At 42.7% G+C, this 12,377-nt stretch overlaps 1 protein-coding gene across 1 annotated transcript in view; it reads left to right on the plus strand.

Moving 5' to 3' along the window:
* Positions 1 to 6,108, plus strand: part of ttpa (tocopherol (alpha) transfer protein) — a gene marked incomplete at both ends in the record, with an annotated part of 6,132 nt that extends 24 nt beyond the window's left edge. The window contains 5 exons of the mRNA XM_079221863.1: positions 1 to 156; positions 933 to 1,086; positions 3,800 to 3,993; positions 5,641 to 5,751; positions 5,869 to 6,108. The exon at positions 1 to 156 is cut by the window's left edge and continues 24 nt beyond it. Coding sequence (XP_079077989.1) covers positions 1 to 156; positions 933 to 1,086; positions 3,800 to 3,993; positions 5,641 to 5,751; positions 5,869 to 6,108 — 855 coding nt within the window. The remainder of the gene's footprint in view (positions 157 to 932; positions 1,087 to 3,799; positions 3,994 to 5,640; positions 5,752 to 5,868) is intronic.
* Between the last annotated feature and the right edge of the window lie 6,269 nt (positions 6,109 to 12,377).

Below are 12,377 nucleotides of genomic sequence, written 5' to 3' on the forward strand. Positions count from 1 at the left end.
TTCCCGGACGACTCGGAGCCGCTGCGGCCGCATGTGAGCGGCTTGAGGCGGAGAGCGCTACAGGCCCGCGAGCTGTCCGCCGTCAGGACCTTCTCCACGCCGTTTCTCATCAAGTTCCTGCGGGCCAGAGACTTCGACGAGGAGCTCTCTCTGAAGGTAACGCACACGCGCACACACACACACACACACACACACACACACACACACACACACACACACACACACACACACACACACACACACACACACTCTCCACCAAAGCAGCTGTGCCTCCACGGAAGTACATGGAGGCTGTGTGTTAAAGCATGACAGCAGTCTACTCTGGGGATCAGCCTACTCTGGGGGGTCGCAGATCAGCTGGAGAAGCCTCGTCACGTGACCTTAGAGTCTGATCAAACTAACCAGCAGGATATAAAGCAGTCAACATGCCACAGACACAGTAATGCAGCAGCAATATGAACCCACGTTATAGAATAGTAAAACACTGATAAGGAGCATTTGACTGAATACTTTGAAGTACTTAAAGCAGCATGTCTATGGTTAATAAGAGGGGCTCTATATTATGACCACGATGTGACTCAGAACTCTTTCATTGGAGCTTGCTGAGTCGGTCTAGGTCGGATCCTGCTTGGCTCAACAGGAAGGTTTGTCGCTTCTTTTCCTTTGACAGCAGCTGGAGCTCACCCAACTGGGTCTAAGCTCAGCAGTCTGGAGCACTGTGCACAAAGGACTCTGACTTTTAGCACAAATAGATGTTTGGATTTGGTCTTCTGATGAGAGGTGCTGCCAGAGTGAAAGCACAAGTATTACCAGCTCATAGCCTGGGCTTAGTTTTCTGCTTCATCTCCAACAGAAAGAGCCTTTACTACGAGGGTTTGGCAAAGATCAGAGTCCAGCTTCTCAAAGCCGTGAATGCTTGATGTGTCCTGTAGCTCTTACTGAACTACCAGCGCTGGCGGAGGGACAGTCCTGAGATCAGTACCTGCCTGTCTCCCTCCTCGGTGCTCGGTCTCCTCAGCACCTCGTACCACGCCGTTCTCCCGCAGAGGGACCACACCGGCAGCAGGGTGCTCGTCTACAGAATCGGTCAGTATGAGTGTGTGTGTGTGTAAAGTAACAAGAGCTGTCAGGTTTATGTAGTGGAGAACAATATTTTCCTCTGAGATGTAGTGAAGTGGAAGGTTGCACAAAATCTAAAGTACTTCAAAATTTAACTTGAGTTACTTTGGGACCGTGATGATTTCATCATTGTTAATTTAAAAACGTTTAATAAACGTTTTTCAAACTCTAGTTGTTCGACTACTAATTACTAACAACTACTCATATTTTGAACATCACGGTTGGTTTATAAATGGTAAATGGACTGTACTTGTATAGAAGTCCCTCTGACACCAACACCTTATCTGCAAGTGTGCTGTCTCTACATCTCGCTGAGGTTCAGGAGAGCCATGTTGAGGAAATCCTGGACCCTGGACCCCATTCCCACTGCTCTGCTCAAGTCACATATCCCCACTCTCAGTCCATTCATCAACAAAGTTGTTAACCTTTCCCCTCAGTCTGGCTGTGTCCCACCTGCTCTCAAGGTTGCTGTCATCCGTTTCCTTCTCACGAAGCCTATCTTCAACCTTGCCTTCCTGTCCAAGGTGTTAGAGAAGGTAGTTGCTTCTTAACTTCAGGACCACCTCAAACAACAACTTGTTTGAAAAACTCCAGTGAGGATTTCGTTCAGCCCACAGCACTGAAACAGCTTTGCTGAGGGTGACGAATGACCTGCTGCATTTGATACAGTGGACCACACCATCCTCCTAGAGCGCCTCCACACCATCATTGGACTATCAGACTCTGCACTCCAGTGGTTCCAGTCCTACCTTTCTGGCAGAACTGAATATGTTTCACTGGGAAGATGCCAGTCCAGACTGCTCCCTGTCTCCTGTGGTGTTCCACAAGAGTCGGTCCTCGGTCCCCTCCTCTTCATTATCTATATGCTCCTCCTCGGCCGCGTCGTCAGCAGACACAGGATGTCCTTCCACTGTTAAGATTTACATCAAAACTGCCCCAAGCCGCTCTGCAGCCATGTCATATCTCACCGCTGGTCTTGGGTTAGGGGAGATAAAGAATGAGGAACAACTTTCTCCAGTTAAACCGTAACAAAACTGAAGCCCTCCTTTTTGGCACTCCGCACCAGGTTCAGTCATCCTCCATAACTCATCTCACCTTTTGACCGTCGGGTCCTACTCCTTTCCTCCACAGTCACTAATCTGGGAGTTAGGTTTGACCCTCACCTGACCTTTAATGACCATATCAAATACCTGTGCAAAACCTCTTTTTATCATCTCAAAAATATCTCCAAACTCCGCCCACTTTAACCCTGTTGGATGCAGAGAAGCTCGTCCATGCATTTATCTCCTCATGACTGGACTATTGTGACCACCTAAGGGCACCTCGGACTCTTTTAAGAATGGCCTAAAAACCTTTTTAATTCAGGAAGGCCTTTTTGACTTTGTGTTAAATCCTTGTCAGCTATTTTTTTTTTAATTATAGTTTGTTTTAACTATGTTTTTATTTGTTTTACTATATATTGTCTCTGTGGCACTCTGAGACTCTTTTGAAAGAAAAGTGTGTTACAAATGAAATGCATTATTACTATTTATATTCTAAGCTCTTTGACACTACATGTCATCATTCAGACACTGATGGGAGGAGCTACCATGTAAGGTGCCACCTGTCCATCAGGACTAACTAACATTCATACCCATTCACACAGCGCAGGAACAGCTTCCAGGAGTGATTTTGAGTGTGTGCTCTCCAGTGTTCCTGCTCCTCTCTCTCTCAGCTGTGTGCAGACTGACTGAGATCAGTGCTGAGCCACAGAATGAGCTGTCAGGATGAAGCCTCCTCAGCAGCTTCCTGGGTTGTGTGGAGGTTTTCAGTGGTGTGGCCATCTTTATTTGACTTTGAAAGATATAAGTTCAAGATCCTGGGAGGTGGTGTAGGGAATAAGGTCTGGAATCCAAAAGAGTTATAGTAAAAGTATATTTAATAAAAATGACAGACAGCTTATACTCTCGATCGGGCTCTTCAGATCCACAGCGGACTCCAGACCACAGGTCTGAGGGGTTCGCTGAGCAGACGGAAAGAGAACGAGCATTTTAATAAGTTAGTTTTCTACTCATTCACGGGACTTAGAGCCCTTCCTATTGGTTAATACTTATATCACCTCTGGGTATGACTATGTTATTGGGCCTGCCGCTTCAGGAGCGGAACTATTCCAAAAAGGGTAGAGTCTATTGTCTCAAAAGTCAATGTTCGGCTCCGCCCCCTCAGGCGAACAAGATAACTACAATTCCTTAAAGCGGCAGTCCATGCGACATGCAGCATGCAATATTTGTCTAACATTCATTCACACATTAATCATTCTACAGTAAAAGTGACCTTCATATGCTTACAATTACAAATCCCTCATAATAATATCCCTTATTAATTATCATATTTCATGCATTGTAATGTACACATAAACAATTTATTTTACATATATGTGCAAGTCCAAATGTGACAAACTAAACTAAAAAACACTACAACTTATTTGACGTAACCGCCGTTAAACAATGATAGCATTTTGTTTTATTTCTCTGATTCACTGCTTTGTTCTCTATACTGGATATATAGCCTGCTTGACCATCGCCTCTCTCTTACTCTCTCTCTCTCAACCTTGAATACTGCGTGTTTACAAACGGCAACCATCAAATGTAGCACCACCTAAAGAGACTGAATGCACTGCATCTGTCTCCTCTGTCTGCAGGCCAGTGGAACCCCAAAGACTGGACGGCCTTCCAGGTGTTCAGAGTCAGCCTGATAACATCAGAAATCATCTCCACTGAGCCGGAGACACAGAGACGGGGTCTGAAGGTCATATTTGACCTGCAGGGATGGAGTTTAGGCCACGCCCTGCAGATTAACCCTTCCCTCGCCAGCAAGATATCCTCTGTACTTTCGGTAGGTCTAAAATCTTGCTTCAGGTTGGATTTCTTGTAAATATTACTTCTACCATGTGCTATACTGCTGGACACTTAGCTCTTCATGTGCCATGGGGCTACGCTTTATATGGGTCTTCATCGACAGTAACATTGGTAATGCTATGTAGAAGACGCCCCCACTTCACTATCAAAAAGGGAGCCACATCATGACTGCATGTGCACCACAGGAAGGACGTCATCCCTTTTGACTGTCATTCACATGTAAGGAACACTGAAACAATACACCATTACAGAAAGAAGAGTTTATTCCAACCATGTTCTGTTTGGGAGCTTATTTTGCCCTAATCAATCGAAAGCAGAAGGATCTGTTCGGCAGATGGGACGTTTAGTTGTTATGTGTCACAACCCGGCTCTGAGGCTGTGACACATATGGGAAAGGACATGAATTAAAGCTGTTTATTATAATCAAGTGAAGAAAAGACGACAACTGTGACGCGTGTCAGTCCGTAACATCAGTAATGTAAACGTGAATGTGTCAGCGCAAAACAAAGGAAGACCAAAGCAAGACATAACCAGGAGAGAGAGGGCCGAGCGATCCTGGAGGATTCCCCAGGTGCTCTGCATCCAGTAATTAGCCACACCCATGTTCCTGTGACATGTTCAGGGACAAAGGGACAAATGGCTGGCAACGCCACACTTGTACGGTGCAGGGGCCGTCACATTTGTCAATTTAAGAAGTTTTTTTCTCCTGATAAATTTCTGAGAACCTGTATAGCTGAATCAAGTTTCTTTTATCCTTTGGTGGTTTTAATTTGTCCATTCTTGTGGCTCTGGACGAGGAGGCCTCAACGGAGAGAAAAGAAACTTCAGCATTAAAGAAGAACAGTATGAAAATATGTTTTGAATAAAATCTAAAAGAGGAATAATAAAAAGTGTGACAGGAGAAGATTTATAGATTTTTACGGTATGGTATAAATCACCTGGTCAGAGAATTTGGCCATTTACTGAAGCCTTTTGCCCATGTGTTATTAGTGGTGTAACCAACAAATACCTAGCTCTGCATAATTACAACCTCATCTGATTGTGTGCAGATTGCGACATTAATGGCTCGCAATAAGTTTACAAAACGGCTTGAGTTCGGCCCGCCATAGATTCACCAGCTGTGTGGATAGGGAGGAACAGCATTCTCTCCACAGACTGGGGAGGACCCCTAGGCTGTAGCAGATCAGTTCCATACTGATCGAACCCTTCAGGGAGTCCTCATGTGCTAAGCTTCGCCACTCTTTTATTATTATAGACACAACCCACACAGTAAACCTTTCTGCAGAATGTACTAGTGCTTACATTGATCATGCAATTTCTAAAGTCCAAAGTCCCTTTCACACATGCACTGCAACCCTGAACGTCTAGACATTACCAGAAGAACTATATGTGATCCGTTGGATCGAACATCAAACCGACATTACTGCCGCCTCCCGAGAACACAGTTTTTGTGTGATTGAGCTCATCAGTGACAAGGGCTGCTCATTGTCTGGAGAAGTCGCAGGAGTGATCTGGCGTGTTCTATCATGCCACTGAATATAAACATCAAAGGGTCATTTCCACAAAGTGCGCTTGCTTAATGTCTTTTTACTCTTTCCTTGTTTGTGTGTGTTTGCATGTTCAGGACTCCTTTCCACTGAAAGTTAGAGGAATTCACCTGGTGAACGAGCCAATGTTCTTCCGGCCGGTCTTTGCCATGATTCGTCCCTTCCTACCGGATAAGATCAAGCAAAGGGTCAGCAGCCTGTTTCTCTCACTGATTACAAAGTTACCCATCTCTGTCCTCAGACTCTCTTTACAACGTGCCTTGAAACATTCTTTGAAGATCAAGTTCCATCTCTCCCTACTCTAGATCCATATGCACGGTGCTGATTTCCACAACACTTTAAGCGACTTCTTCTCACCGCCCGTCCTACCTCCAGAATACGGAGGGGAGGGGCCTAGCATAGAGAGGGCCTGTCAGGACTGGACCAATCAGCTGCTTCAGTCAGAGAATCTCCTGCAGCAGATTGCCACTCACCCAACAGGTGACATCACAATTACTCCTGAGGACGCCTTGATTTCAGAAGAAGGGGAGACTGAACCACTCTGAGGGATGAGGTCTAGAATTTGGTCCCTTCAGATCACACATACATACTGCTGTATTTTGACTTTGGATTTAAAACAACCAAACACTCTCTGGCAGACATTTTTGAGGCCTTAACTTGTAAATACTCACTGTGCAAAATGTTGGCTGCATCGAGAGAGCTGTCTCTGTTCGCTGTCTTCCTGGTTACATTGCTCATTGAAATTTGACCAAAGGGAGACATTTTGAATAGAAGATGGGAAATAGGGGGAAACAGCTATCTACTAATTATTTTGGAGTGTTATTTGTAAAGAAACAGTGCCAACATGTAACTCCCCCTAGAACTACAGATAGTGTTTTTTACATTTTTCTTTACTCCCATGTGGAACAAATGGGCTCGACTGAAAAAGAGCCAAGCTACTGGTTTCACTCTCGTTTTTCACGAAGCACAAACATGGAAGTGATGTCCATCTGCTTATAAAGCATTTATTTCCCACAATGCAAAGTTCTTAATGTCATTTATACATCTTTATAATAGGGGTAGATGAAAAATAACAGGTAGATTTTGCTTAATTAAATAATGTATTTAAATTAGACTAGTATCTGCTTATTGCCCAGTGCTAACAGTTGGTTCAGATTAATTTACTCTTCTCAAGCTACTGAGACTATAGGTAAGGGTTCACATCCAGCTGCAAAGAAACCTTTTAGTTGTTCTATAGGTAGACATTAATACCCAACAGCCACTTGTCCAGTGGACCTCAGTGCTGGAATGTTAGGAGGAGATCCCCTCCAACTCATCACTCCATTCAGCCAGCCAAACCAATCCATCCAGTATTGTCTTTGTTAAAGTGTATCTTTCAGATAAAACCATGGGGCTGAGAGGTTAAACCACGCCCACTTCTGTATGTCTAAGAGCTTGATGCTGCTGGGGAGCTTGATAGCGCTGGGGAGCGGCGACAAGGACATTATTTTGTTGGGGTAGATTAGTTCAACATGGCAACCTCCAGGGCTGAGAAGTGAACCAATGCGGTGCCAACGAGTGCCAAGTTCCTCACATGGCCCTTTTAAGGCTGGTTCCAGAAGCCATAGACCTTGACAGCAGAAAGAAACAGGTTTACAGCCTGGTACAATACAATCTTTTGGTCATTATAGCTCATTTCCACATACATGAAAATTGTGCGAGTGCTGAATTTGTATATCACTTTATATATATAATATTATATTAAGGCTTGAAGTTATGCGTGATTGAGTGATTGGATGCCGTCTCAGGTCGCTAGCTGCTAACTGTCACCTCTGCTACCTGGGCCCGCCTCCACTCTACTACGATCCATCTGCTTGCTTGCACATTCACGGATTAGCCGCGAGTTAGGCTGGATCGTCACTGCCAAGATGGCCAGTCAGTCGACTCTACCTCAGCATCGGCCCACCAAGATTAGTGCTGATCTGAGTAGATGATGTTACTATCCTACATTGTTAACTTGCCAGCCAGAGAAGAGACTACATTAAAGTTCTCTAATAACATTCATTGCTCATGAATCAACTGCGGCCAAAGAAATGTATGTGCCCGATCTCGCTCCGGTCCCAATTCTATCTTTCCCCTCGTGTGGTGTCGGCCTCACTTCCTTTTGAGAGGGGTTCAGTGGAGGGTGACGATACGTACATCAAACTCAGACATATTAAAGTTGCCCTAACAGGCGTTGTTACGTGTGTCTTCCCTGGATTAATTACACGTGTTTTCAACCATGAAATGCTGATTTCTTTAAATTTGGTAAGAAATGTCAATATTAACACCAGCATTGATGCATTACATCAAAGTACAGTCCTATCATTTAGCTTATAGACTAAAAGAACATATGGTTGAGTGTGCCGTACCTCTTTATTGACTTAACAGTGAAGAGTTTGCTTTCTTTCTTTTCATTTATGACAAGAAACCTTTGACCAATATCTTTGCACAGATCGCATACCCAGTTAAAATTGTTCACAATGAGTTTATAATTGTTTGTAATAATTGTTGTAAAACCTACAATTGGTTCATAATAACAGAATGTTTATATCTTTACGTTGCCATTTAAAAGAAAAAAAAGAATGAATGTATTTCTTAGGTGCTTGGGTTTTTCTGAGCTCATTCAATTGTATCGTCTTTAAAGTTACATTACGAAACAGAAAACACAAACGCTCAGCTTTTAATGTTCTCATGTGGTAACACACTTTTAACTGTTAAATAATTTGTTGTAGAATTGTTTTTACTTGAAAGATCTTGTGAATATTTGAAGCAAAAATAAATGGCATCTGTGCACAGGCTCTAATCTGTTTTATGTCTGTACCTTCAGGGAGCATCGTGTTTGAGGCTCACACAGAAATACATTATATATATATATATATATATATATATATATATATATATATATATATATATATATATATATATATATATATATATATATATATATATATTAAGGCTTGAAGTTATGCGTGATTGAGTGATTGGATGCCGTCTCAGGTCGCCAAATAAATAAATTAAGAGAAGAAAAAAAACAAGTCTGCAAAAAACATTTCAGCCTTTTTCAGCTAATTGTTTTGGTGCAATGACAGTTTCACTTTTTTGGTTCAGTGTTTCCTACAGATGCACCCTGCTACACAATGGGAAATGATTACATTCAATGTAAAATACATTATCATACACAATGATAAGATCTGCATATATGTTTAAAGTAAGGAAATAACGTACAGAGGCTTTTTAAATATATGCAGATCTTATCATTGTGTATTTTACATTGAATGTAATCATTTCCCATTGTGTAGCAGGGTGCATCTGTAGGAAACACTGAACCAAAACAGTGAAACTGTCATTGCACCAAAACAATTAGCTGAAAAAGGCTGAAATGTTTTTTGCAGACTTGTTTTTTTTTTTCTCTTAATTTATTTATTTGGCGGCTGCACTAACAGTTTACTTTGCAGATGAAGATTTGAAAAACCTATAATGAGCATTGGGATGACCCTTCCAATTCAGTTCAGTTTATTTTATATAGCCCAAAATCACAAACTATAAATTATCCTCGGAGGGCTTTACAATCTGTACACATAACATCTCAACAACGTGCTGTCCATTGTCTCTCACACACAACCAGTTATCAGGAGACAGGGTCAGGGTTTGAGCCCTTAGAGGGGACATTGGAACTGGGCCCTAACTTATTGGAATTAGAGCATCAGGTATACAACTAATAAAACAGTAAGATGCAGCTTACATATTACCATAACAAAAATGATAATCCCATAGTATATTTGTTTTCAAATTGTGGAACTAAATTTTACTTCAGTCAAATATCTTAATACATCTGATTAAGTCACAAGTCTGAAAGCGCCAGTAATGCAGCTGTATGAAGCCTTAAATAGCCTCCTGGTCACAGGACCGACCTTTGACCTGTGAGCGGTCAGTAAACAAGTCTGGTCAACATGATCCACTCACAGGCCTGGGGTCCGTCCACAGTGGAGTACGGCCACAGTTCACTGTAGACGAGATAAACAAAAAGAGAGATAAGCCTTTTTTTCTCCACTGCTCATCCTCTGCACATTATGGGATGTCCGATCAGAAGCTAAGTGTGTCCTTGTCTTGTACAGACTGAGCCATGTGCTCCCCTTTCTGCCCTGGCTGTTGTTTTTGCAGAATGAGGCTAGGCTCAGTCTAAACCTGCTGAACCGGGACAACATGAACCTGGACTTGCAGAGTGCAGTGGATGGGTAGCAGGTCACAGATCAGAGGGCTTGGTGGCTGCTTCCCTCTTTACCAAGGCTTCTCCTGGACGCTTCTTTCATAGATCAGCTGTGGGCTGAGACACTTCCCCCAACTCAGTTAGACTGAAGTGCGATTAACAAATGTTCTGATCCATATTGTTCTCGACCTGTCATGAAGCCGTGTGTTGTTGACTGAGCTGTCAAAAGACGGAAAGTCATGTGTCCCCATCAGGTGTCACATGTAGAAATAGATCTTACATGATCTTTCCAACCACTAACTTCCCCTTAAGAAGACATCGCAATGGAGTCAGGCTGACATTACACCATCGACATACACGCAACGCCTTGACAGAGGTGAGATGAGGTGTTTGAACAGCATAATAACCCTGAAGGGTCAATCATTAGTCACAGAAACCTGTGGACACTTTTTGGCCATATAGCAGCAGGAAATAAGTACCACGTTGATACTATATCCACTGCTGCTGTTATTATTATTAGTAGTCGTCATTCTATTCGTCATCCACATTATTCTGTCTACTACTCTCATTATTGTATGAATAATTAGTGCCATATTCATTGAATGTGCTGTAACTCTGTTACGTTATTCATTCTGGTCACATGACATCTATTGCTTCTGTCCATCCGGGGAGAGGGATCCTCCTCTGTTGCTCTCCTGAAGGTTTCTTCATTTCTTCTCCCTGTTAAAAGTTTTTTTGGGGAGTTTTTCCTGATCCGATGCGAGGGTCAAAGGTCAGAGGATGTTGTGTGTACAGACTGTAAAGCCCTCTGAGGATAATTTGTGATTTTGGGCTATACAAAATAGTAATTTAATTACAAGCATTGTAGTTAAATGACAGACTTGCAGGGCGTGCAGCGCTCCTGGTTATACTGCATTCCATCACACAGAGAAACTCAATGTTCACAATCTCTTGTGAATAATCGTTTAAACACATATATTGTATATGACTTGTGGACTGTCACATGTTTCACATGTAAAAACAAGTATTTAAAATATGTGAAACAGCATGTGTAATGAATTCACATGTTTATTGTATTTCACATGTGTGTTGTTCATAACCTGTGTGTTTATACCTTTCAGGGCTTTGATAGACTGCAGATATTTAAATTTTGTCACGATTGTCTGTTGATGTGACGCAAACCGACTTGATGCAATCGACAAGTTACTGAACAGCTTCCTGTGTCCACACGGTCCCCTTAAGACCTCCTTCAGTGTGTTACAACACCATGGACCCAACAGACAAAATGTACCAACACATTCCTGGTTTTGAGAAGTTAGACCTATTCAGCCCCCACTTTGTTTTGACCTTTTCAATGCATGTATGAATTATTGTTTCAAAGCAATACAATGACAGTGTTATTCATCATTATGTAAGATTGATCCCATACAGCTCAAAGATGTCCCTTATGTTAATCAATGGAAATAGATGAGCAGAGTATAGCAAGTTACTTTACCTGGAAAGGCTGTATGATTTTCCAAACAAAGCAAGGCTTCTCCTCAGGTTGTGGCCTCCAATAAATACGTTACTTGAGAAAAAAACTGAAAATGAATGCTTTTCCTGCTACTTTATACGTCTACTCCAATTCAGAACCAAATATTGCAACCTCCTTTTACTCCACTACTTTTATAACTACTACGTTACATTTCAGATTTACGGTTTGTGGTTATATTTTACATGTTATTCATCATGTTTTAACATGATGAATAAAATCATCACTTAACGCCTCCTCCAAACTGATGTGTGGAGATCCAGAGAGCACACACACACTCTGGTGGCTGGAGAACAGCCAGGTACAGTCACACCAGTGCTGGCACTGTGTGCTTGAGAAAGAGCCCGGTTATCTGGAAAGAGTGTCTGTTTTGTGCTGTGTCAGCAGAGGGCGCCAGAGAGCTGCTGGAGTGAGAGAAGATGCTCTGGTTCTGTAGATCGGCCTCTTCTCCTCAGGAAAGATACTCCAGAGCAAAATTGAAGAGGTTGACACATTTCCTGTCTACGCCTTGTAAAGATATAGACAAAGTTACGGACACATTTTTATTTTCCATAGTCTGCAGGACCCTCATATGAAATTGTTACTGTAGCATGCAACCTTAAGGCTAATTTAGCCCACTGACATGCTGCTGTGAATCAGACAGGAGAGGCAAATTCAGCTCAATATGCCCCCAAATGAGAGCATTTCATTGTCTTAATAGGACCGTAGATTTCTCACCACACCAGATGTTTTTTTACAGCTACACTATTCCTTATACAACCCCCATGTCACTGTGGAAAGGTCTCGCTGCCCTTTGCCTACAGATACTGCACCCCGCTCCCTTCCATCCCCAAGCAGGGAATGAGCCCACAAGCTGAGAGGCCTGCTGCTTCAACTTGCTCTCTGCCTGGGCTCACACCACATCAGGTGGCTTAAGTGCCAACAACAGCTCTGTGTCTTTGGTCTCTTTGTTTTATCTCACAGAGGATCTGTGTAAGTCTCTATTGGTCTGGTGTCCTCCAGGACCCAAGACATGCTGTGGGCCCCTACTCTGCATTTTCTGAAATGTGAAATGA

Source organism: Taurulus bubalis, assembly GCF_910589615.1.
Source record: "Taurulus bubalis genome assembly, chromosome: 1".
NCBI classification, from domain to species: Eukaryota; Metazoa; Chordata; class Actinopteri; order Perciformes; family Cottidae; genus Taurulus; species Taurulus bubalis.